At 45.7% G+C, this 26900-nt stretch overlaps 1 protein-coding gene across 1 annotated transcript in view; it reads right to left on the bottom strand.

The window, feature by feature from the left end:
* Positions 1–9110: 9110 nt before the first annotated feature.
* LOC101881376 (calpain-13) overlaps positions 9111–26900 on the bottom strand; it is a 42316-nt gene continuing 24526 nt past the window's right edge. Inside the window, exons 12-21 of the mRNA XM_034060780.1 lie at positions 25354–25514; positions 23800–23836; positions 22017–22079; positions 20824–20881; positions 19894–19961; positions 17640–17708; positions 16587–16665; positions 13097–13213; positions 10174–10229; positions 9111–9165 (exon numbers count right to left, since the gene is read on the bottom strand). Of these exons, the coding sequence (XP_033916671.1) occupies positions 9139–9165; positions 10174–10229; positions 13097–13213; positions 16587–16665; positions 17640–17708; positions 19894–19961; positions 20824–20881; positions 22017–22079; positions 23800–23836; positions 25354–25514 (735 nt within the window). The 3' untranslated portion in view covers positions 9111–9138. The remainder of the gene's footprint in view (positions 9166–10173; positions 10230–13096; positions 13214–16586; positions 16666–17639; positions 17709–19893; positions 19962–20823; positions 20882–22016; positions 22080–23799; positions 23837–25353; positions 25515–26900) is intronic.

Here is a 26900-nt window from a genome sequence, read left to right as displayed (position 1 = left end):
CGCTGTCTGTGAAGAAGAGCCTGCACTGCCATGCCTTCATGTCTCAGCAGCAGAGATGAGTGATTGCAGATGTTTGCCTCTTTTAGGACTTGCTCATATTAAAAGAACATTAAACAGGAAGGCTGGATCCATTGTCTGCTTAAAGAGCTGAGCCAACGATGCTGTTTCCCAGCACTGTCAGCACAAAGCTGTCAGGTAAGTTGTTTGTTAGTGCCTGGGGGAGCTGGAGTTCCTAAGTCCACCCTAAGGTTACCCCAGCCAGCACCGGGAGCGGAGTCAGAGCCTGCAGGAAACACACTTTCCCATTGCTGCTGGCTTGAGCTGGTGCCACTAAAGCTCAGTGTTTCTGACAGCCCAGGATCTCAGCACACCCCACATCTGGCAGGCAGAGCCCAGAAGAACACATCCAAGTCCACCACAGCACATTGCTCTCTCTCTGACTTCCTAACACCTTCAGCCTGGTGTGGATGGCTTTGGCCAAGGGGCTGCAGTGGAAACCAGTGCCATCTGTGGCTTGGCCAGGTGTCCTATTTGTCTTCTACCTTTGATTTCTGAGGAGCACAGCAGTGCAACATTATGCTGGCCATTACTGATGAATTTTTGATCTCAAAGCTTGAAACTGCTGATTTTTCCCAAGAGGGGAAGCAAACCCCAACCCCTTGTTTTCATCTGACACAACAACATAAAGGGAAGCTTTTCTGCCAGTGCCAAAGAGAAAAAGAGAGTACCTGAAAAAGAAATGCCTGTCATTCACAGCCACTGTTTTCTCTTCACCGTTCTTCTTGCCACCCAGTAACATGAAGGCAACCTCACAACCTCCCTTTCACCTCCTGTCACCTCTGAGCTCTGGAGAATATCAGATGTTAGCCTGGGGAAAACAACACGTAACAAACCCTGACAAAACCCAAGACACGTTGGTGTCTTCACAGCTCAATGGCTGCGTTTAGGTCTTGCAGGTCACACACACACCATTAGTAAACAAAGCACCTTCCTGCTCCATGGATGGAGGTGTAACTTGTGTTCCTCAGAGGGGAAAAGAAGAGGGTTTAGGCCATGGAACCTGAGGCTGATGGAGAGGGCTCACCCCATGGCTGTGCCTCACACCTTGTCTCAGCATTTCTCCCAGTGCTAAGCTGGGAGCTGTCATTACAGCCCAGTTCCTCCGCATCAGGCAGACAAAACAAGTAGGCAGAGGTAAGGGGGATGGATATGACAGAGCAGCAGCAGGGAGGAGGCTATGCTAGCTGGGATCCTGGGATTGCAGGCAGGGATGGATCTTCTCTTCCTGCCTCCTCCTGGAGACCCTCTGCTCTGCTTGGATTTTAGTGCCTGGAAAAGGTGCCATCCACTACCACACGCCCAAGCGCAGGCTGCCAGTGCCTCTGGCATGGTCATAAAGCAGCACATCCTACAGAGGCTATGGGACAGGCAGAGAGCCTGCTCCTCTCACCACACCTGCAGCATCTGCGTCAGTCCAGATGTGGATTTAGCACTGGTGAGAGGAGCCATGGCACAGCCCTTGAGAAGGTAACAAACACTTACACAGACAGCACAGAGGGCACTGAAGGTGGTGTGGAGGAGCATCAAGCTTTCTGTGCCCCATTGCCCTCAACTCCTCCAAAGCCACTGCTGTGAGGGTTTGTCCTTCTCCTCACCCATGAGAGTGCTGCTAAATAAAGGAAGCTATTCACTTGGATATGTTCAGTGTCTCCCAGGCACCACGAGCGACAATGCATGGCAGGAGGATGGAGGTGGCAGTGCCTTGATGTTGCTCCTGCCTCACCTTGCTGGCTGTCTGTCTGCTCTCACCCTCTCAAGACTTCCCATTTTGTCACACAGAGATTTTTGGCCTCAGGAATGGAACAACCCAGCTTTTCTCTTGAATGCTTCCAAGTATAAAGCAGCTCTCACAGGATGGGCAAGTGCCATTCCTCCTGCTTTTCACTGCAGTCTTCCCACAGATTTTGTATTGTGGGAGAGCTCTACTCAACTGGGCTGCTCATTCCCTGATTTCAGGCTAGAAGATCATTTGCAGTCTGCTCTGCTGACTTCCATGCCTATGCAATATCACCCTAATGAATACCTACTCTACTGAATACCAAGTACCCTTTAGATAGGCATTAATATCCCCTGTCTCTCTCCATGATACACATAGCTCAAATTTGAGAAATGCTTCAGGAGATGTGTTCATCAACTGCTTGAATAAATCACCCTATGGAGATCATATATTTACCCCCTTTTCTTGAATGCATTGCTTCTCAATATATGATACTGTTTGCACAATAATCTTTCACCTGGCAAGGCCAGCCTCCATACAGATGTGCTCCTGTGGCACTTTGCATTTGATGCTGGATGCCATTGAATCAATATAAGGCACATTAAGCAAGGAAACAATATTCCCCCAGGTGGAAAGCTATATGTATTAATCAGCACCAGCCCCATGTGGACCAGTTTGGTCTCAGGAAAGGGACACAGGTTGGCTTCCTCAAACCTTTGGTATTCCACAAGCAATGCCAAATTTCCTCAAGGTGCTGCAACAAAGATCCTTCCCATGGTGGTTTAGGGACAGGGCAAGGGAAGGACTTGAATTTAAGCCTTGCAGAACTTTACCCTTAGGGTGGAATGAGCTTCCCAGGGGTTTCATTTGGAGCAGGTCTCTACCTGCCATGTGCTGCCAGCAGTATGTGAGCAGTGAAAGGCAGGAGCTCAGGCCAGGGAGCCTCTAGATGTCACTGCCATGCAGCAGAAATGGACCCCAGTGCCAGAGCAGGATGGGGACACCAAGCCCAGGCACAGCTGGGGCACAGCTGGCAACAGGCACCCAGGGCCCACGGAGGGCAGTGGGAAACCTGCCCTGCAAAGGCTGGTGCACGCAGTCTGCCTGAGCAACCCACTCTGCAGGGCTGAAAAGGTGCTACTATTGTAGAGAGTGGGAGCAAGGAGGGTAGGCAGGGATTGCAGGGTGAGGCATTTCAGGTACAGAATTGCCAGGAATTATTAAAGCACTTCAGTTCCAGCCTTGTGGCAAAGAGATCCTAGAGACAACAGCTAAGGCTAAGCACAATAATACCAAATACAGCTGGTACCAATCCCCTACCCCCAGCCAAGAAATGGTCCCAGCATTTGCCTGCTGAGCCACCTAAACACAGGGGGGTCACTCCTGATGGATTTCCATCTGCCTCCCTGAATTTGCAGTACTGGGAGAAGAACAAGTATATCTCATTTGAGAAAGAGTCACTTAAGGCAGCAACAAGAGCTGAGTGCTTCCAGGCTTGAGGCATCCCTCCACATGGGAATAGGGGTCCCTTACTCTTGCACCCTTATGTGAGGGATGCCTGTGACTCTGCAGCCCATGATCAGAGCACTTGTGGTGGCACGGTATGGCTGGTCCAGGCTTCAAGGACTGCACTGCATTAGGAAACAAACATAAGAATCATTAGTGCACACCTTAAGGTGCATGAGCCAGTGGGCTGTTCATGGCCCGGACAGGCTCACTGCAGCATGGGCATCAAAACCACAGCCTCTGAGGCTTCTGGGAATGCTGCATCCTCTGGGAACATCTGCAGGATCAAGCCCTGTAGGCAAGATGTGCAAGAGCTTCCTTCTCCATCCATCCTGAGATGACCTGGGCACCGTCTCTGCCAGGCACACACCAGATGTGGGTCCTCTGGGTCTCAGGGGAAGGGCAGTAGCAGCAGGGCTTCGACACCTGCATCCAGTTTGTGTTTGCAAGGTCAGCTGGCACCACTTCTGCACCAAAGTCTTTCTAATGCTAATGGTTGTCTCAGAACCTACCTAATTTCATCAGCTCTTTATCCCATTTTCAGTGCTAGGGAGATCAGAATCAGTAACCTCATCTGCTTCAGCTTCTGCTTCTTCACGTTGCCAGCTTCTCACTCTCTTGAGGGTTTTAACATCATCAGGATTCAAAAATAAAGCATTTGTTCAAGGTCCTTCTCTTCAGTTTCTAATAGCAGATCCTCTCAGGGCTGTTCAGATTTGTCCCTGAGGACTGGAAACTGATTTTAATTCAGAAAACTGGAGATGATATTATCATAATTGCATGAATCCCAGAGCTTTCACAAATGTGAGAAACCTCATGGGGACTGCACTAACGTTTCAGAGCTGGCAAACCCAGGGGAAGGTGCACAGAAGATTTCAACAGGGGCACCATCCCCCTAAAGTCTTCCTTCACAGCTTAATCGCACAAAGATGAGATGCAGAAGTTATCCCTTTTTATCTAACACCCCACTGATCTGAGCTGCTTTTGTTTTTAATGTTGGGCCCTGTCTTTGTCAAATGTATTAAGCTTCTTGTTGGTTTTGGAAATAATAGTCATTGCTGTAGATTGACCAAATCATTGTTTTTCTCCCTATTGACCCAATGTTTCTGTTTTCCAGGCTACCAAACACCCTTGACTTTGCTTGTGGGATGGTTAATCAACAAGTCTGTCACAATGATGGATTCCTCCTGAATTGTTGCTTAATTAGCTTGGTTGGAAGTATAAATCAAGTGGGATACCAATTCTTCCAATGCTACAGACAGGCAGCCACACTCAGCTTGACAGCAGTGAGTTATTACTTTCTGTCCCAGTGCAGGATCAGCCAGCCCACAAGCCCAAAGGGGCCATAGGTTCGTCTTGGAGAGCGCTGGCATGCATAGACCATACACACCAGAGTGAAGGGTTGGTGTGGTGGAGGTTGATGACCAGCTGCAGAGGCTCTGTATATGGGCATACACATACACATTCAGGTACGGAATTGCCAGGAAATATTAAAACACTTCAGTTCCAGCCCTTTGGCAAAGAGATCCTAGAGACAAAAGCTAAGGCTAAGCACAGTAATGCCAAATACAGCTGGTACCAATCCCCTACCAACAGCCAAGAAATGGTCCCAGCATTTGCCTGCTGAGCCACCTAAACACAGCCCTTGCATGATAAGAGCCACATCCCCATCTGCCCATAGGGAGACAAGTTTTGTATTGCCTGGGATGCCTGGTGTCTGTGCTAGCAAGACCAAGTTTAGAGGCAAGGGCTGGAGAACCTCGCCTGTGAAGAAAGGCTGTGAGAGTTGGGTTTGTTCAGCCTGGAGAAGAGAAGTCTCAGGGGAGACCTTAGAGCAACTTCCAGTGCCTGAAGGAGAGGGGCTTTTCATAGTGACAGGACAAGGGGGAATGGCTTTAAACTGACAGAGGGGAGATTGAGATGAGGCATTAGGAAGAAATTCTTCCCTGTGAGGGTGCTGAGGCCCTGGCACAGGGTGCCCAGAGAAGCTGTGGCTGCCCCATCCCTGCAGTGTTCAAGGCCAGGTTGGATGGGGCTTGGAGCAACCTGGTCTGGTGGAAGGTGTCCCTGCTGTGATAGGGGTTGGAAATGGATGAGCTTTAAGGTGCCTTCCAACCCAAACCATTCTGGGATTCTATGATCTTTGTCTCATGATAAGCAGCACTGCCTTCCAAAGAAAAGGATTGACACATCATAACAAAACTAAAAGTAATACATTGCTTGCAAATTAAGATTTTCAAGAGCGATCTTAATAGCTTGCTATTTTTATAGATGGGACTTTCACATAACAAGAATGTATTTAAACCTGTTGACCTAAACTGAATTTCACAAGTTTACCATGGGTAACTTCTGTGTAGCTACAAAGAGCTTGCTCTCAGCATGTCTGAGCCAGCTCGAGCATCCCTGAGCTGTGTGGTGGACATCACACAGAGGTACTTCCAGATTTCTACTTACCCTTTTTGACTTCCCAGGCTAAACTGAACAAGCAAACTTCTCTGAATGGCTCTACTAACACATCTTTATAGCAAAACATGTTTATATGTCCATGGCCACCTTTTTCAATTACCCTCTCTCTTTGCTGGCATATTCAGAGAGCTTAATAAATGACCAGTGATTTCAGGTGGGATGTGTAAGTCACACATGGAGAAGGAATCTGTTTGTTTAAAACTCACTGAAAAAAGTATTAGAATAACCTAATTTTAGTGATTTCCTTTCCTATCATTTTCAGTTTGGGATCTCCACGTTGCAGAGCAAGACACTGCATGGACTGATCTCATGATTAACAAAGACTCGGATCCCTTCTTTACCTTGTGACATAGTTGTTGCTCTGTCATGTAACATCTCATTGCCAAAGAAGTAAATCTCTTACTAGTGTGTGGATGCCCCAATAGAAACTTGTGTAGAAGGTCTGGGTAAGGCATGGTGTGAATTATATTGCCATGGAAACCCTGAGCTGCTTTCATCCATTGACATTTGCACCCTTTTTGGCAGTTTCACACAGTTTTCAGAGATCTTTTTTTTAATAGTTGAGCAGAATTGATCAGTAGATTCACTGTTAGCACCATAATAAAAACTCCGAAGGTGGAGTTTGTGTGGGAGCTACAGCAGTTTTACAGTTATCTAGCACATTTAGGCTAAACTTCTGAGCAGGAATTATATCTGAAGAAGCCCTATACTTCTAAAGACTTCAGGGCAGATAAAGAAGAACTTGTCTCTTCCCAGACAGTCCTGATATTGATGCTGGGAATCAGAAACAAACCACTGAGCAATCTGTTCTACATCTCCAACATGACTCTTCATTGCCCTAGCAAATCAAATGGAATCCCTACAGCTGGTGAACTGAAATATGCACAAGACTTGATTTTCTTTTTCTTTTAATTTATTAATAAAAAGTTAAAAAAATCACAAAGTTTCTGGCAATATTTATGAATTATGACTAATTTCTTCAACCTTTTTCTGGCATTTAGAAATAGCACACGAGCAAATTAAGAAATAATTCATATACAACTGTGTTTTTATTATTTCTGTTAACCATGTGATATACTCCTTCCACAAAAGGCCTGATTCTATTCTTATTTGCAATGGAGTTAATGGAGCTGTTCCTGACTAATGTGCATTAACAGGAGAACCAGCTATACTATTTACAGGAAGATGAAAGGAGATTATTATAGTCAACACTGTGAGCTTGCCCAGACCATTAAGTACTAGCAGCTCGCCCATGGAGCACTCTCATTATCTCCTCTTCTCTGTCCAAAGCAGCTCCCCTTTGCCTGCAAAGGACTCTTCATCCTGACATCTGAGTGCCACCAAGCATAAGCAAGTATCCATGGGAAAGCTGGCTTCACTCCTTCACAGTGGCTTTTCGGATGGCTTTGGGCTGTGTCCTGCAGAGGAGCAGAAAAGCCACCTAAAACAGAGGTAAAGAGACTCACTCAAAACACAGGTATCTGGAGATCAGTCTTTAGAAGTCACTAATGAGAGTATTCTATTCAGCAAACACCAAGTGTTTGTTAGGCTCTAGTCTGAAGAGTTCCAGCCCTCTGAGGGGCCCGTGCTAAGAGTGCCCAGTCTCCAGCAGCAAGTGGTTGCTAAATTGCTCAAGTGATTTTAATTCAAAACCGATAAGTGAAAATTATGATTAATTATATATTCACAGGAGTTATGATCAGTTTATGAATGATTCATGAAAGAAAAAAGGAAGACTAAATAGACTATGAATATCATTTGCAAGCAATAATTCAGGCAACTTCATCCCCCAAAGCGAGGTCCTGCTAGTCTCATGTTTACCTAATGACAGCCTGCAGTGCAAGGGGTGGGTGCTGTGCTGGGAATAATCTGTTTCTGCACATCAACGCAGCAAAATACAGCTTTGCTGTGACAAAGGGAAGGTGCAATCTCCAAAGCTCTCCAAAAACAAAGGCCATTCTTTCAAACAAATAGCTATGCAAACAGTACTCAGAGGGGTGGAAGCATATTGAGTGGAGAAGCTCAGCTCCTGATGCAGATGGATGTACTGGATGCAATTAGGAATAAAGACAGAGGAGCAGCTGGCCATGAATGCTGTCCTGGAGTCAAGGGACATGGAGTCATCCCTGCCTTGAGTCTGAATCTACCATGTTTTCTCCCTGAGGGAGTGTAGTTTACACCCTGATTATACATTTTCCCTTCCAGCTTCTCACCAAAACTGGAATCCAATATCAACTGCTTTGGAAACATGATGTGAGGTACCAGAGATGCTGCTTGTATATTAAGGCCAGTTTGGATAGGACTTGAAGCAACCTGCTCTAGTGGAAGGTGTCCCTGCCTGTGGCAGGGGTTGGAACTGGATGAGCTTTAAGGTCCTTTCCAACCCCAACCAGTCAGGGAATTTATGATTTCTGATTATAATTCCTATCTATGGGAAGGCTCATCTGGATGCAGTCCCTGGATCCAATGAAAGTCCTGTGTTTTGGTTTTTTTTCTCTCCATTTTGGAACTGGGTTGATAAGGGAAGTGCGTGACTTTGCCCAAGGGTGCTCCATGAGTTCCTGGGCTCAGCTGCAGTACCGTGGCAGTAGGCTGCTGGCTCCCCACTGCATGTTTCCTCTATGGATTGGTTTTTCTTCATGTTTTCTCCTCAGTGCCAAATGGCTGGGACCAGTACTCGCACTTTACCATTGCAAGAGGAATAGCTGCATCCCAGTGGGCTAATAGAAGCACGATGGCCAACATGGTTTAAGGATATATAATCAGTTCTGCAGGATAAGGCAGAGTTCTTCACAAGAACCAAGTGGCAAAATCAGAAAAGGCCAGGTAAACTTCAGGGTAAAAAAACCCTCCCTAGGCCTGACATGGAGGGAGCAAACTTCAAAGGAAGCACAACGTAGAGACTGTTGTTCAAAGGTAAACTGAACCACTTAATGTGAAACACTGACCAAGAAACCTCAGTGACCTCATATTCACGTCCTGTTCTTGGCTTTACATTTGCTTCAGCTATGTAAAATATGCAGGACTAATTGCATCCCACAGAGGAAGACAAAAAAGAGAAATTCAGGTAGCTGATCTATTGAAAATGTATTATCTCAGGAGGGAACAGGGGGCACATGGCCACGGAGCCATTGGTGGTCTGAGCAACCACACCATCAGCAATTCCCCATAAGAAACAGCCCATAGTTCACTTCCCTTTGCAGCCCCACTCATGCTGCAGCTCTCACCCTTCTCTTCCTCTCAAACCCCACCATAACCCCAAGGGTGAGCTTTCTGTAAGGTCCCCACTCATATTCACTGTGGCTGCTGTAAGGACATCCACCCCTTTCTCTCAGTATGTATAGTACTAAGGAGATTTCTTACCAGCCACACTGAGCTCTGACATCTCTTTAGGTGTACATGACAAGAGTCAGCCACTGGAAAAAGAAGAAGAAAAGGTGCATTTAAATAGTGATGTTACGCTAAGTATTCAAACATGTGTCTTGTTACCTTCAGGCTCTGACTCAATGACTACAGTTCTTTTGTCCCACACAGGATAGATAAGTGGTTTTAGAACTGCCTTTCCCCCTTATTACAATTCAGACTCAGAAACACTTTCCATATGTTGCTTTCCATGATAAATTGCTGCAGCATCTGCAGCAGGAACAATTTCTGGGAGAGGCTGGCACCTGCGTGATTGCAAGTGGAAGGGATAGCAGGGTTTGGGAATGGGGTTATCCTACAGATCATAACACAGGTTCAGGGCTTCTGCTTGAGAAATGCTCAGCTCTTGGTGCAAACCAGGTTTAATGAACTCTGAGCCACTGAACCAACCACGGAATGCAAACAGGAGCAGCAAGATTGTAAAAGGATTTTGTGAAAGATCTTTTAAAACACTGTGTTGTCAAATAACAGTCCCCAGACTGATAAAATGCAGCACTCAGGCATATCACTATGGAGCACAGCAGGATTTTGGCTTCAGACTAGCTGATAAAAAGCTTGATGGATCCCCATTCCACTAGCTATCCTTCAGGCTGTGCTTGCAAGACAAACAGCAGCAGCAAGCATTCGTCTGCTATTTCCTTCTCAAAACCAAGACATTTTGTAACTCAGAATTAACAGATAGGGCAGTAAGAAATGAGGGCATGGATTTCTTTTTGTCACTTCCTCAAAGTCAATTTGAGCAATGTCTCCAACAATGACAGTCTGGGGGCAGTGAGGGAAGACTCTGCTTTGGACATGGATGACCACCACTGAGCTGTGCTCACCTTAGTGAGCCTGCATGACTGGGAAATACCTCCCATCCAGTAAGCACATCCAGCCAAGCAACACCACTGTTGGTGTCAGAGGCAAAACCCCAAGTAACATACATCACACATCATCCTTAACTAACATACTCAATGGGCCCACTTCAGACCTGGAGAGAAGGAAAGGAGCACTCTTACCTCTGTTGCCGTCATCAAAATCTGTGATCCACCCTCTGCTAAGTTTTGAAATGCATCTAGAGATGGAACAAAGGGAATCTCATTTCATGAGGAGAAAACAAGAATGTAATGCAGACATAAGGCTGTGGCAGCTGAGAAGGGCTGTGATCCCTGTGCTGGGATGCTCTGCCCTGGTTAAGGGGTCCACTCACACTGCCCTGCCTCTGTACATCTCTGTGCTGGGTACCCCCTTTTTCTTGGCCCTGGGATCACAGCCTGGAGAGGCATCCCAATTGCAGGGCCACAATGCAGGACGAGTATAGGGATAGGAGTGCTCAATGTGACTGCTCTCATCTCCTCCTGTAATTTGTTCCAATTGCACCTCCTGCCTGAAGACTGACAAGAGAACAGTGAACTAATGAAACACATCTTCCCACAGGGAAACTTTCTGTTGGTCCTTTTCCATCCTCCCTGGCAGTGAGTGATCACAGTGTGTTCTAAAGAAACCGATTCTCTTGAAGTCATTAGTATGCCTTGCAAGTTTTTTTCCAGGGAATATAAATGCAGATGCTGCTGTTATTCAGCTCCAGTTGGAAATTAACATTGCTGAAAGTTTTCTGACAGAACGCTTTGCCATCAGGAAATTTAAATCCATTCAAATATTGATATTCTATGTGCACATTTATATTGCAATTGGTCTAGGAGAAACATTTAAATCCAAGTGTTTGGATGAAGTCAAAACATAGAATTTTGAGTTCTGTTTATTTACTTTGAAATTACTTTTCTCCTAGAAATGCACTGTTATAAACAGTAATAAAAACTTGGAACAAATTTCAGCCTGTTTATCCTTGAATGACACATACCTCCAGGAGCCTTTTTCCGCACCCTGAATGGAAAAGGCATTGTAAGACCATGAATGTTTTGAAACCTGCCTGGCTTTAGATAGAAGTGCAAGACTGCTGGGTGAGTGTAGGAACAGGGCAAAGGGGTGCACAGCCCATTTGGCCCTTAGGAGACAACCAGAGCTACTAGCACGATGAAGAACACCCAGCCTATAGTGCTCTGAAGAAAGCCATAGAACAAGGAAACCCCATGTTGCACCCAGCTCCTTGGCAAGGTTGTATTTGCAGGGCTAGGCTTGCACCTAACTGTCTCCCTAGGAACAAATGGCAGTGCTGAAGTTACCTCCTCTGGGTAGAGGTAAGTGCCCCTTTACTGCTTCATTAACTCCCATTAAATACAGTTTGCAAAGAAGCTGCTGCTTTTGCTTTGGGTCTTATCTCTGGCTGTCTTGAAAGGATAAGCAATGAGTTAATGGAACAGATTTTATCTTTCCTGCTGTATTCACACTATCATAAAGGTGGACTGCCTTTTATTTCCACGTGGCACTCTTATCCTCTCCTGTAGAGATCTTATTCACAGTGATTTGAAAAGTTTGAGGAATATATTCCCCATTAAACCCTCCGTCAAGTGATAACCGCAAGAGTTGAGAGCATTTTATGATCCTCATTACAGACAGCAATGAAACTTTCAGAGAGTCCTTTCCACATGGATGTAAAGAAGTTGTCTTTACACTGGCACATTAGTGAGTTGTAAGAGGACCTTTTTGAAGATAAAAAACACCCAACCATGGAAGTAATTTAGGCATCTACAGCAAAAGACATGTAAAATCACAAAGAAATTGATGTTTACAAGTTATCTTTCTTCTAGTGAAAGCATTAAAATCAGGACACAGTCTGGCTTTCTGAGCTGTGCTCCCTTGAAATGGGATTTTAGGCAGTGTCATCTGGGCAGATCCACTGACCACTATTGGTCCATCAAACATCAGTGGTAAAAACACATGGGAAATAATGAACACCCATTTCCATGCACTGTCAAAACCCAACTCGTTCCAAAGATGAACTAAATTGCTATAGCAATGTTCTAGCACATGGCTCACAATTGCTGGGTTTGTTTAACTACTAGCATTTCCAGTCAAAATGCGTATTATTAGAGTAGTAAAAATTATGCTTTTGTAAAAGAGAATTCCATTTACTTTCAGGCAAAGGCTTACTTACAGACATTCCCTCCTTGCAAACTGCCGGACAAACACAGGCATGGGGGTTTTTATTCACTGAGAAGGACCTCAGACCTCTTCCTTGCCAAAATCTGAGAGAACTTTACATAAGTTAGTGAGGAAAACGTCTCTCCAATTAAAAGGGGAACAAAAATATGTAAAAGCCCCTCCGTGGCTGGGATTCAGACTTCTCTGATTTTTAATCACAAAAAGCTTTCCATTTGAGATGAGCTGCCTTGTTCCCTTCCACTGGGCATGAAGCATGCAGTCTCGCCTCAGTGGTGCCAGCAATGCTCCACACCATCCTTCAGGAAGCTCTGCTGTGGACCAGGATGCTCAAGCTTGTGTGGAAGGGCACCAGCACAAGGACACAGGTTGGTTTCAGAAAATGAATCTTAATGCACAGGGGTTCTAAGGACAAGCCTGCAGAGGCCAGATTAATTCATGCAGCAAAAATGGATTGGCAGCTGAAGAAGCTCTGGGTATACATTAACACCACAGGGCAGCGTGGTACTGCTGCTGCCCACATGTAGTCTGATGAACTCTGATGGGAAACTGGGGGGGTAACTTTCTTTCTGGCTCTTTTCAGCGTGGGCATCACTGTATTCCCAGCTGCTTTCTGCCAGCACTAAACCCCTCTCTACCAGCCAGCTGCTCCTGTGGGAAGGAGACAGATCTGGCTTCTGGCAAACAGGCTGCTCAAAGGGCTGTCTGGACCATGCCTGGCCTTTGGGGGCAGGTTTGTTACTTCCAAGCTATGTGTTGGACATGCGTTTTCACATCTAGCATTGTGTCCCTTGCTTCCTGCCTCTGCTCTCAGTGTGCCTTTGCAAGCTCCCCTGCTGCCACAGCCCCTGCCCTATCCCATGCCCCACCACTGAGACTCACAGGTCATGGTTTCAAGGCGCAGCATGCAACACACGAAGTCAGAGAAGCCGATTCTCCTGGCAGCATCTCCGTACCGCAAGGTCAACAGGCGCAGGAGCTGATCATTAGCAGCCAGACCTGTGGGGAGAAGAGGAATGACAGCACTGGGGACACACTGTGAGATGATGGACCAGCAGAGAAGCTGGGCCCTCCATCAGACCCCACCTTGTCATGTTAGGTCTCTGCATCCCTGGAAACAACAGTTTGCCTTTCCCCAGGTTTGTGCATAGGAGTCAGGGTAGTGGTGGAAAATCAAAGTTCTTCCAGTCATTAGAACAGTGGCTTCAGTCAGCAAGCAGGAAACACTGAGCTAAATAATCTAGCATTATCTTGCTTTGCCATTTTAGCTTTTATTTTCTGTAAGAAAGGGTGATATTCTTTGGCTTATAACTGTTAAAGTCTGGCATAGCATTTACAATAGCACTGCTGCTTTCTGCTAAACAGGGAGATGCTACATGCTCGTGCTATTATGCGGTGCAGCATGCCTGGGATTCTTAATTTTTACATTTTCTCTTCTATTAGGAAATGGTGAAGGGTGCATTTCCTTTTTATTAGCTGATTATTCAGCATTTGTGTCACAGTCTGTTTGGATGGGAATTGGTATTCAATTGAATGAACAAAAATTGCCTTTTCGAATGATTCTTTTATTAGTTAAATAAAACTACCCTAAATGTGCTGGCTATATAAAAGGAACGATTTAAATATATTTTGTGCTAAAAGCTGATTTGCTAAACAAAAGAGAATTTTTCTGCAGAGCGCTGGACTGATAGCTTTGGTTTAATGCATTCCCTGAGACTTCAGCCAAGTCTCATTTGTCCCTGGTTTTCAGTGGCTCAGCTAGAAGAGAAGTAACTTTCCTCATTTTTCAACCAGCTCTAAACTTTTAAGTTCTAAATGTACCCATCATGGAGTTCAATCAGTTAAACAAGCAGAAAAGAAGGATATGGCTTCTCCATATCTACGTAGGGGGAGATACACCCATGGAGGTGGGTTAGTACATCAACAAAATCTGGTTGCATGAGCCTAGCTGGAGGTCTCCAACAGGAAGCAGACACACAGTGCTGGATATTTAAATAAATAAAATACATTTGGGCAGAAGACACATTCCAAGTAAGAAAAACCTGATTTTTTACTTTTTTTTCCCCTAGGAGATAAATCCAGTAATTAAAAATCCAATTAATGATATTTCTTCTTTGATGCTGGTTTTAAACTGCTCCCAAGAGCCACTGTAGTAGTGAGCAGTGAGTTCTGTCTCAGTTTTAACCTTTGGGAGGCAGTGGGTATTCAGTCAAGCTCTCTCTGGAGAGCAGATTCCAGGAAGCATTTCAGTGCTACTTACAAGATGTTGTAATAATGTCTTACGCTAGTAAGACACCAACAATTTGGCATGGGCAGCCTGATAATGCTCTGAAATCTGCTCACCTGGCAATGTCTCTCAATTACCTTCATCAGCAAGACCGAGGTGTCAGTCCTCTATGTTCCCAAGATGTTTCAGTTATGTGCTATTGCTTGTTTGTAAGGTTACTCCCCACACCTTTTGCCTGCTGGATTCATTACTCTGGGTTTAGTCAGACTTTAAAACACAGACTTTATGTTTCCTTTTTTGTTCTTATTATTACTATCTTGATGCATTTAATATTGCCAATGAGCTGTGTCTAAATACATGTCAGGGCAGCACTGCTGTTAATGCAGCAAGCCTGCTTTATCCTGGCAGAAAATTTGACCCATCATTGTTAAGCTTTGAAGCATGAGGACAACAGTGACAATTAAGCACACATCCCACTGTGCTGCTGGGGAAAGCACTGAGCACTTCAGGGAGCAGCTGGCTTGAAGCTGTATTTAAATACATTAGAGCCATTCCCAGAGGTAGCACCAAACACTTTCTGGGGCTGTCCACTCCTTCCTGCTGACAAGCCAGGACTGGGATCATCCTAATGCAAACCCAGATTCAAATGCAGCTGTCTGGCTGAAAAGGTGGCAAAAATAAGCTTTAGTTTTCTTTTTTCCCCCCACTCAGAACTGCTTATAGCCTGATATGTATGGAGTTTGTCACTTAACAGTGCCTTTTTATCCCTTCAAATACGGCTTTGGTTGCCAGGACTCCTCAATGTACAAATTTCCTCCCAGTTTTACACTTGAGCACCTTTCTCACAGAATGGACCTGGCAGCTTCTCCTCTGACATTTGGCACATTAGTGCTGTGCTCCTCAGGCAGATGATAATGCTCTTCAACCTCTCAGCAGCAAAAAAAGTCACACGTACATACCCTGAGCTGATGGCTTCTATGCATAGCAGTTCTGCACTGGGCTCATCCTGGGGACAGAACCCCTCTCCAAGCTCCAGGTAGCTAAATGGGAGCTTCTCTATTGTACAGCTGTTAGAGGATTGGTGGCTCCGAGCTGTATTTCACACACAAAGTCTCTGGAGAGATGACCAAGCTGAAACGTTTTGCTCCTGTACTTCACTCGAATCCTGTGCTCAGCTCTGGGCACCCCCCACCAAAGAGAGACCTTGAGGTGCTGGAGCAGGGCCAGAGAAGGGCAGTGGAGCTGGTGCAGGGCCTGGAGCACAAGTGTGATGGGGAACAGCTGAGGGACCTGGGGGGGCTTAGTCTGGAGAAGAGAAGGCTCGGGGGGACCTTATCACTCTCTACAGCTGCCTGACAGGAGGATGGAGCCAGGAGGTGGCTGGTCACTGCTCCCAAGGAACAAGTGACAGGACAAGAGGAAACGGCCTCAAGCTGCACCAGGGGAGGTTTAGACTGGATATTGGGAACAATTTCTTCATGGAAAGGACAGTGAAGCATTGGAACAGGCTGCCCAGGGCAGTGCTGCAGTCACCATCCCTGGAAGTGTTCACAAACCATTTAAACAAGGCCCTTAGTGACCTGGTTTAGTGGTAGCCTTGGCAGTGCTAGGGAACGGTTGGACTGGATGATGTTATTGGTCTTTTCCAACCTGATTGTAGGATTCTGTTTGGAGGGCTCCCGTGCAAGTTTCAGCATTCACATAGCCAACAGAGGTCAGTGCAAACTAAATAACTGCCTGTCACTGTGACTTTCCCTTACAGACTCAGTCACTGCCCTGGAGAGAAACGGCAGGAACTGGGACAAGTGCCGAGCATCGACGCTTCCTTGCTCCCTTCTTCTGCTGGATGCTCTGTCTGTGGCCTAGAGAGACTATATATAAGCTGTCTGCAGGCTCTGGTCAGTGCTGTGCTTCTCTGCATCCCTGCTGCCTCACCAGTTGCATTGCAAAGGGTTTCTCCCTGAGAAGAGTTTCACTGCCTTACAACAATGCATCTTTAGAGCAGAGCTGTGATTTAACTGTCACCTCTGTGATGTCCAAATCACTTTCTTCATGAAGCTCTTTTTTCTTTCCTTGCTCTTTTTCACCCTTTCCCTCACTGCAACAGGGACAAGAAAGGGAGTTGCTCAGCACCTATGGAGATACCTGCTGCCTGTATTGCACTCTTCAGTTCAGACACATCCAGAAATCCAGACTGATTTCTGTCTTCCCTGCTGAAGATATCCTAAAAAAATCCAGACAAAGGCATATTTCAAGCCCATATCAACATTCCCCAAATTTACTACTGCACCCAACTACACAGAATGCTTTCTCTCCTTAATAAATAGGCTGCAAGGAAGTTCAACAGGTGAGATGGGGTGACCACGGCAAGGGAGACCCATTTCCAGAAGGCTCAGACAGTATGTTACTGTGCAAGGAATCCCACAGTTTTGGGTGCGTGGAAGCATTTTTGCTGACTCTCCCTGGTTAATGCATGCAGGCACCAATGGAAATACACTTTGACTGATAAAAAGACATTGTCTGTAACACATCAAATAAACCAGGGTTCCCTGGGTCCCAGAATGGTGTGGGGTCATTTTTCCCAACACAGTATTGAAACCCCACAAGCCGCATTTGAGGAGCTGTCAGGGGGGAAAGCACCATTGCTAGAAAGGGAACTGGCACCCCATATCCTAGGTGGTCTAAGGCCATCTCAGGAGGCATGAAACAAAGCAGAGCCCACCCAACCCTGATCAACCCTAGAAAGCAACCTAGTGTCTTCACTGCTTCTAGACCTAATGCTACCCTGGAGCAGAGACATTTCTTCCAGACTTTCATCAGATCCTATACGTTTCCACTACAAACAATGAGGAAATAACATTTTTCAGATTACTCCATTCAAGAACTCATTTCAGCTTAGAAAGCTTTTAAAAACATTGCCAGCAGTGGCACAAAGATTTCCATCAAACTCGGAGCCTAATTGGTCTTCCTACCTTTTCCCACTTTTCCCTCAACGTTCCCTGCAATAGAAAAGCTTTGGTTGCTTGTTTGGAGCACTTTACACACACCACTGCTTCCTAAGCCTTTGAATGAGAGCGAATCTGACCCTCTAAGCAAGCAACATTTTCCCCCCAGTGCTTTGATCTCACCAAGCATCTGCGCCCTGCTGATGAAAAGCCCCAGAGTGCAGTATGAGCAAAGAGAGCAGCCCCCATGTACCATGTACTTAGTGAGACTTCTCCAGAGGCTCCCGAACTCCTGCAGTGTGAGTCGGCCATTCGAGTTGAGCTGTGCATTTAGTTAAGTACTGAGCAGCTAATGGGAGCTAGACCTGCCTGTCTCTGTTCCCAAGGATGCTGCCTTCACATAAAGACAGATGTAAGGTGCAGTCTCTTCTGTCTGTCACTTTATGTTGAGAAAGCCAAGGGCTTTTCTGCTCTCAGTCATGCTCAGAGTTAAATTCACCTTGTTTGGCACATTGTACAGCTGCTCATACCTGTGCACACAAGCAACAAAAGGTTTCTATTTATACAGCACCTTTAACCACAAGGGAACTGACAGTGATCACTTCAGTTGACATTCAGCCACTGAGCACAGAGGTCCATGTAGATGAACACAACCCCGTGCTCAATGTGTGCATATTGACTTTCCTCTGCACATGAGGCAGCACAGTATTAGCTCCAGGTGGATCCTCTTGGAGGAATAGGGATCCAAGGAAGCAAGAGCACAAGGACCCAATTACAACTGCTGTTGTCAGAAGGCACCAGCAGCCTTTGAGCCTTGCATATACTGCATGGGAGGAAACACTTGCCCACCATGAGCTGCAGGAGCCCAGGGTGTCAGTAGACATCCCCTAGGGATGTTTGAAGGGCTGTGTCAGTGGACCTGCTCCCCTCCACACACCATCTAGGAGTCCTGGGCAGATGTGCACCTCACCTAATGCAGCTGGGATGGTGAAGGCTCCCTGACAGCAAAACTCATCACCAGTGAAATATAAGCAGATAAGTACCACTGCTATGAAACCAGGGTGTAAAAAGCTGATCCTGTCTTTGTAGGTCAGGATAGGTCACACTATACATGGGTAATATGCTGCCCAGAGAACAAAAATCCATATTGAACTAAAGCAGAGCAGTAGCTTTGTCAGTTCTTTGCCTCTGCCATGCATTCACAGTGTCTGCTTAGCCCAGGAGGGGTTCTGGAGAAGGCTGGCTAGATGCAGAAAGCTGTAAATAGAGAGGGACCTCTAGTCATTTTTATTCATTCCACAGCAGTTGGCAAGGGTCTGAATATGTCTCAAAGTTATTTCAATAGACAATGAGCCAGCAAGGGGGAAGAATTCCTGTTTTCATCAAGGAGCCCTCTTGTTCTACAATGGCCAGCAGTGTATTTCCAGTTGCTGTGGTTTTGGCTGGGACAGAGTCAATCTTCTTACTAGTAGCTGGTACAGTTTTGGACTTAGTGTGAGAATATTGATAATACACTGATCTTTTAGCTGTTGCTAAGTAGTGCTTAGCCTAAATCAAGGGCTTTTCAGTCTCATGCTCTGCCACTGAGGAGGAGCACAAAAAGCCAGGAGAGAGCACAGCACAACCAGTATAGCTGACGTGAACTAGCCAAAGGGATATGCCATACCATAGCACATCATGCTTAGTATAGAGAATGGGGGTGTTGGCTAGGAGCCATTGATATCTGTTCAGGGATGGGCTGATCACTGGTCAGCATGTAGTGAGCAATTGTACTGTGGATCAGGATTTCCTGAATTTTAATCCTCTTTTTTTCCCTATTATTGTTATCACTATTATATTTAACTTCATTTCAATTATTAAGCTATTCTTATCTCAACCCACAGGTTTTACCTCCTTCCAGTTCTCCTCCCCATCCCACCTGAAGCAAGTGGGGGCACATAGTGAGAGAGTGGCTGCATGGTGTTTAGTTGCCAGCTGGGGTTAAACCATGACACCAGTGTTGTCTTGTTAATGGTAACAAAACTGTGTGATCCATCTAAATAGGGAAGATACATTGGAAAAGATGAATGGCCTGCCACAAGATGATTTGGCAGTGACAGTGCTTCTCCTCCTAACACCAGCCCTGCTGGCAGTGATAGCAGCCTGCTCAAGCTGCCATCCCAAGCCACTGTGGTTGTATCCATGATGGAAGAGCTGAGCTATGCCTGAGCTCTGTGCTGTCTCCTCACCTCAGGCTCTGCACCCAGTGCTGAAGCTTAGCTGAGCCCTGGGACCTGCAGAGGGGAAAATGAGAGCAAAGATTTAGGTGGTAGCAGAAGGTTGACCTTCACCTTTAGGAGACACACCAAAGCCATGCAAAGTCCTGCATAGACCCTGGGGCAGTTATTTATGAGGACTGTGTCTAATATTTACTTGCAGGTTCTCACACTGGGATGCTCAGCTCAGCCATAGCTCAAGGCAAGCATGGGCAGCACTGGGGAAGTTTATTGCTTCTGCAGAAAGGATACATCCATCAGGGCTAAAATGCCTCTGCATGAATCGAAGCTGAATCTTCCTCCCAGGCTGGTCATTTCATCTGTAAGGATTGACAAAACAGAGGAATTAGAGAGAGCAAGGAGAGTGGCAGAGGCATCAGCTCACCATTTGGAGGGAAAGAGGACACCAATCTAAAGGCTCATGTAGCTAAAAAGCCCCAGATCTGGCTCAAACATCAACCATGGCTATGTGCCAGGCTGAGGGAGTTGGACATGCCTTAGATATCTCTCCTGCTCCCTTCCCTAAAGACAAGTGCCCTCTTTGGGCTCACAGGTAGTTAACTCTGTACGTTCTCTGCCCACCTTCCTGCCCTAATGGCAACCACTCCCTCTTAAAATAAGGATAGGGAAAATTACAGTGACAAGAAAGGCCATTTATGTAGAATTAATGCCTCCTAAGAGCACTTTGAACCTCAGTCAGTTTGAGGCCTCCAGCTGTGCCTGTCTCATGCTATTTTCCAGGTGGGCAGATTAGGAAGGTTGGGATATGCTGAAAGCCAACTTGAGGCCTCTGCAGAGAAGCGATGCAGGCCGGGTCTGAACTGGAAGAAACTGGGTAACAGGGAGGAGAGTGGAAGGCACAGCTCCCTGGGGCACTTCACCGGTGCAGCCCAGCCAGGGAATGAGTTCCAGCTGCAATTGGTGGGGCACAGAGCAGGAAGGGATGCTCATGGGGACTGTAGGGACTTCCAGAAGGACAGCAAAGGGTGGGATAGGTCTGCAAAGCAGAAAGAACCTTGGTAGAGGTAATTCTCATTCTTCAGGATCCAACATTGCAGTAAGCCACACTGAGGACTTCTCAAGTGCATCAGGACACCACTAAATCCCCTGTCTAATTTACACTAGGCTAAGGATAGGGAAGCACCAAAGACATTAGCCGGGGTATAAGAGCATCAAGATCACCTTGCAGGATCACTTCATTAAGGAGTTCTTGCAGCTGCGACGCATCAATTTCTGAGCCCTAATGTAGAATAAAATGCAAACAGAGTTCTGTGAGCACAGAGTTTTCCCCTGTGTCACTTTAGCCCAAAACTTTACTCATGCACTGTGGCTGCCAAGAAGGACCTCTGCTTATATCAGAGGAGCAGCAGCACCTTCTCAGGAGTATAACAGCTCTCCATACTGCTGGGCCACTCTTTGACCTTCCTCACAAGAGTATGCAGGGTAGTTACAGGCATTCCCATCACCACAGGGCATTTTCAGCAGTGAGGCAAAGTGAACACGTGCTGATTTCATCACCCCTAGCTGGGGAGTTATCACAGAACCATAGAACAGTTTGGGTTAGAAGGGACCTCAAAGCTCATTCAGTTCCAACCCCCTGCCATAGGCAGGGACACCTTCCACTAGAGCAGGGTGCTGATGGGCAGGCCCAGTGGACTGGGATGTGTAAGCAGATTGGGAGCACAGGCACTGCATCTGCTTCCCTCTGAGCTACCCATTGGGGAACCTTTCTACCTCCCACCTGATACACACCTGGGGCATTCAGCAAGGTGTTTGTTTTCACCTTCATGCATTGATACAACTATTAACTGCAAGAGGTCCACTGTGCAAAGACTTTCAGCAGTGCTTTTTTTCCCCTCTTCACTAAGTCAAGGAGCTCTTTATAACTGTTTATTAAACCATTAAAAGCATCTCCTGTGAACACACAGAGCTTGGCTCTGAAAGAGCAGGAATCAATTACTCAAACACTGTCTGATGCCTGGTTTCCAAATGCCGCGAAGGCAAATGGAAAACGATGCTGATGAGAGTGGGGGGGAGATACCCAAGGCTTTCTAATTGCTTTCAGTAAATAAACAAAGCAAAGCCAAAAAAGTACACAGGCAAGCCCATCACCAGCACAACCACAAATCTCAAGTCCTCCAGTCCTGATAGATGGGACTATCCAACTTATCCCAGCTGAATGTCTCATTTTTCTGGGGGTTTTGGCAGGCCAATCAATACTGTTTTCAAGGTATCTGCTTGAGGATGGAGCTATATTTCCCTCAAAAACACTTTTCTAAATGGATCTGTATCAACATCATAGATCAGTTTTTCTTTTTGCAACTCCACATCCTTATTACTTTTTATTTTTCAGCAAGATGCTACAGATAGGATACCTGCTTAGCATATTGTAGGAAGATAGCCTTATAGGAGCTGTCCTGCTTTTGTCTTGGTAGATCCTGGATCAAAGATAAAGTACACAAATAAATAATTCAGTTCCAAAACATCTGGAGGGATAAGCCTGCAGACCCAACCAGCACTTCAGAGAGGGTAGGGAATGCAAAGTACAGGCTGCAGTTTTAACACCCTGAAAGTAAAGTGGACTGGGAATGAGGAGCAGCTACTGCAATGAAAGATGCATAATTTGGATGCTATCACTTAGTACAACCAGGAAGGAGCAGCTCAGGGCCTGAGGAAGATAACAGAATACATCCTGGGTGGAATTCAGCAAGTCAAATATGAGAATACATGTACAAAGCCAATCCTTATTGATAGCCCTCAGCTGAAAGCACTAGATTTTAGGTGTGCAAAGATTCATGTGAACCAAGAAAAATAGAGCAGGAGTTGACTTCTCTTTTCTCTTGTACCTTCTCAACCCCAAGCAGGTTTGACTGTACCTGAGCAATTGCAATTCAATGATGAAGTGATTTTTTCCAGCCCTCTGGTTAGAATCCACCAGGCACTAAGGGGAACGATCCTTAACATTACGAAGTGTCCCTCAAAAATCCAAGCCTAAGTCCCAATGCCTTCATCTCTGGGTGAGATAATTCACACCAGTGAAGCCCAAATAGCTGAACAAGAGCAAAAAGTGCTGGTACCATAATTCATCAAAGTCAAAACCCTGGCTAATGACAACAGCTGAGTAAACTGACAGCTTGTCAGTGAAAAGAGATAATAAGCCACCATTTACACTACACCTCTAATGGGGCTTAATTGCAGGCTGGGAAATGCATCACAAGGAAAGGTCTCTGTTTTCTGTTCTCCTGAAGCAGTTTTACACCTTTGGCTTCAAAGACCTGCACTGAGTTTGCACTGCTATAAATAACAGCCTCTCAGCAGCAGGGTTTTGTAAGCAACTGATGAGGCAGCAGCATCTGGACCAGCTCTGGCAGTTTGCACAGTTCACCATGAGGAGGTCCAGATGGCAGCTGAGTTAGAGAGGCTGTAATGTGGGTCAAAATACAGGTGTAACCATGTTTTAAGTGTAATTTCCCTTATATCCTTGAAAATATCCTGATGAAAATTAGAAGAAATCTTCTTTGGGCCTCACCCCTATGGACTCTTGTGCTTTATTTGGTGCAAGCACTTAAATGAAGCTATTCATTTAGGCATACATGACCTTTTTGTGGTCTTATCTATGAGCTCTATGGGGAAGTCATGTATGACCCCACTGTCAGGTGTGAAGTCTTTTTAAAAGAGGTCAAACTCACAACTCATGCTGTGACTTTCTCATCAAAGTTTCCCCCTCTCTCCTCCTTAGATATGCACTCATTTACAGACATTGCAAGAGTTTACTGTCTCTGAAATGCTCTCCTCCTGCTGTATTTAGTTGGTCAATGTATTTAATGTGGCAAGATGGAAAGGACGGACAGACAGGCTGACAGAGGGACTGTCTAAGATATGTCTCCTTAAAAGAATCAGTCTCTGAAAGAGACATGTGAAGAAGAGAGGCTTCCTTGTCACTCCTGCCTCTCCAGAGACCTCAGGGTGGTCACCTGGTTGTGGAGTGACAGACTTGAACTCTTGGACAGGTACTGGGTGGTGAAAGCAGAAAAGAGCAGAGTGGTATCTGGTACATGGAGAAAGAAGAAGAGGAGTCAGTAGAGGTGGCTACCAAATGGTCAGCTCTCTGAGAACCATTCATCACCAGTATCCACATCAGTTTTCATAGGCTCTTACCATTGGCAGCACTGGGCTTGGTAGAGAGTTTGGGTTCCTGGAAAAGAGTTACAAGAGTCAAACTGGGAGAGAACAGGCCTTTTCAGAGCATCTCTTTGCAGATATGGCACAAGGCAGGCACCAACAGTACCTGCAGCCCTACAAGATGCTCAGCACCCACACCACCCAGCTAGTCCCAGTTCAGTCAAGCCTGTTGCATCAGTCCTGGGTCTCTTTGTGCAAGCAGACATGAGTCTCTAGCTGCTGGGGATCATGGCACCAGCACCAGAGAACAGGTAACTTGTCTCACTTTAAGCATGCCAGGACTAATCTCACCACACAGAAGGCAGGGCTGCCCCACCTTCAGCCACATAAAACATTCACCTGCTTTCTCTTTGCCTAGATTAAGAATCAGGAATAAAAATAGCATCTGGGCTATTAAAAACAACATATTTTTAAAAGGCAGCATCTTTTAAACGCCTGCAGGCTGCCTGAAATTCAGCTCAAGTCACCATTCCTTCTGAGACTCGGTAGCAGTATTCAGAACTCGAGTTCTTCATTTCTCTGTAGAGAAATTAGGCAAGACAGATGCTATTTCAGTAACATCTGTGCTATCATATAGAAGAGCTGTAGACCCACAAAAATGGGATCCAATGCTTGGTCTAGCTCAGGAAGCTCTCTGAGGGTTAAAGGCTCTCCCAGAAAGAGAGCCTGACACTGAGACATCTTGTGCATTACTTGTCATACTGAAGGCAGTCCAGCTCAGAGCACAGGCATCTTATGTTTGTTTTCTATAATCAAGGAGTTTCCTTAGTTGATTCTGTGCCAGGGGCCAAAGTCTAGAGAGCAATCTCATTATCATGATACTGTAAGAGCTGCAATCACCTCCATTATAAAGCTTGCTAAAGGAAAGCCGCTGTACATCTGATTCTTGAAGGTCGTTTGGTAAGGCTGAGCAACAGGGCTTGCTCTTCACACAAAGCACAATCTGTTATTTATGCGAAAACATGATAACAGCTATCTTTGCATGAATTAAGTCACCATTTTCCCACTAAACTTATCTTCAAGGCCCTTTTCATACCCACGTGGAGCCCTGCCAGCCTAGCTATGAGATGGCTGGGTGAAAGGATCAGGGCCTTACACTGCTATTCGTTTCTCTAGATCCCATTTCAAACAGTATGGGACCTGATCCGTCAGGCAGCATAACATAAGAAACTACGTAACATTTGTTAAGAAAAACAAACTCACATTCCTCCTTTCAGTAAGGAGAGATTTCCCCACAGCTGGAGGGGGATATCTCACCATCACTGCTTGCTTGTGTGGCTCTTTGTACTAAAGCTGACACCCTTGGTGGCTACTGATGAGTGATTGCCCCTGTTCTGCAGTGACCATCCCTAAGCATCCGACTATATGTCTGATCCCCCTCAACACAGTGCTTAACACTCAGCTCTGTCTTCCCAGCACACTTCTAAAGTATATTAAAAGTAAATTGCCACATTAGTTATCTTGACATTAAATTGTTAAATCCTGGCTGACTGTACTACTGGGGTCTTTAAGGAGTACTTATCATCTTACTCATCGTACTCTTGATTCTTCATGAAGATTCTTAAAAGGAATTCGAATTCTTGGTCCTCTGTTGCAGCAGGAATAACAGCGTATGTTCCTGGGCTCAGGATGAAGTAGGTGGTCACATCTCGAGTCAAGGCAAAAGTCTGTTTCAGAACTTTGGAGTTCTCCTGAAAGAAAAATGCAACTGGCTATCTCCCTTTTGTGTCAGCAACCAAAGTAAGTCAGCAACTTGCACCCACAGCAGCCTTATGTTCCCCCACAGCTCTCTAAATATACATCCATCTAACATGCCCTAACCTCCCCAGTAGCATGAAAAGCCCATCCAGGTGACACACTTTGTTCAAGGACACGTAAAAAATGCACAAGGGTGGAAGAACGGAAAGAAACAGAAGGCAAAATGAATGCATGTGGACTTGAAGAGAACTTAGGCTAACATTGAACAGACTGGAGCTCATGAAGGACTCAAGGATGAATCTCTTACTAAAACTTCCCTGAGTTCTAGTGTGACTCAGAAAGCTCACTAAGCATCTCACCCAGATGACAACCCTTCAAGAATCACAACCCAAACCTTCCAGCAAGTGTCACACAAAACCAGAATATTCTGATCTTCTGTTATTCCAGTATTTTTGCTGAGATGAAACAAATATAACGCAGCAGCTATTACTATGATGACACGTTAAGATAGCATAATAAAAAACCTTTCCTAAACATATTCCCCCAAATACATCAGCGTGTATAAATTCCATTTAGAATGGTTATACAGCGTGGCAGAGTTATTTATGAGCCATGCCTTTGGGAGACAATAACATAAAACTGCTATTTTGGAAGAAAAAAACACATAAAAAGATGACTACTGTTAGAGACGGCTGGGAGGTATGTAGACTGCCAAGTATTATGGGTCAGACCTGGAACAGATAGGAACGGGCACTGCTGCAAAGAAATAAATGGTGTAATCCATTTCTTACTTTTGGGTCTCATTGTACATTCCTTCTGGGTAAAAAGCAGCAGCAGATTAATATCTCAGCGGAGTCAAAACCGGTGTGAGATAAGAATCAGGCTCTATACATAGCTCAGATCTATCACACAACATTAAACTTCCCTCACAGACATGTATTAACGTTCCATGTTCATATTTAATCAAAGGCTTCCTAGAGCTATCGGATATGCCCATTCTGGTTTGCATCTTTGCCCGCACTGCATTCCCCTCCCATGCTGCCCAGAGATAACACTCTTTTTACTTCACAGCAACAGTCTCTAAAGGTACTGGGCAATAAATGATGCTGCTAACGAATAATGGCAGTGAAAGCAGTGCAGGGAGGAAGAGTGAAGCCACATGAACCTTAGCAATTGTACTTTCCACATGCGATGAAAACCCCTCGTGAACTTTAATGCAGTGATGATCCCTCTGACTGCTCTCGGGCACCAAGGCTAGGTATTGGGAAATAAACTGGGAGAACAGCACTGGAAACCTACCCTGGTTTTAGCTCCTGGACTTGGCTATTGCTTCTACCAGGGCAGGACGCAAGGCTGGCTGTGAGGAGCTGGCAGACTGT

The sequence above is a fragment of the Melopsittacus undulatus genome, chromosome 3, assembly GCF_012275295.1.
Source record: "Melopsittacus undulatus isolate bMelUnd1 chromosome 3, bMelUnd1.mat.Z, whole genome shotgun sequence".
Lineage (NCBI taxonomy): Eukaryota > Metazoa > Chordata > Aves > Psittaciformes > Psittaculidae > Melopsittacus > Melopsittacus undulatus.
This window is presented reverse-complemented; position numbering and strand designations above follow the sequence as displayed.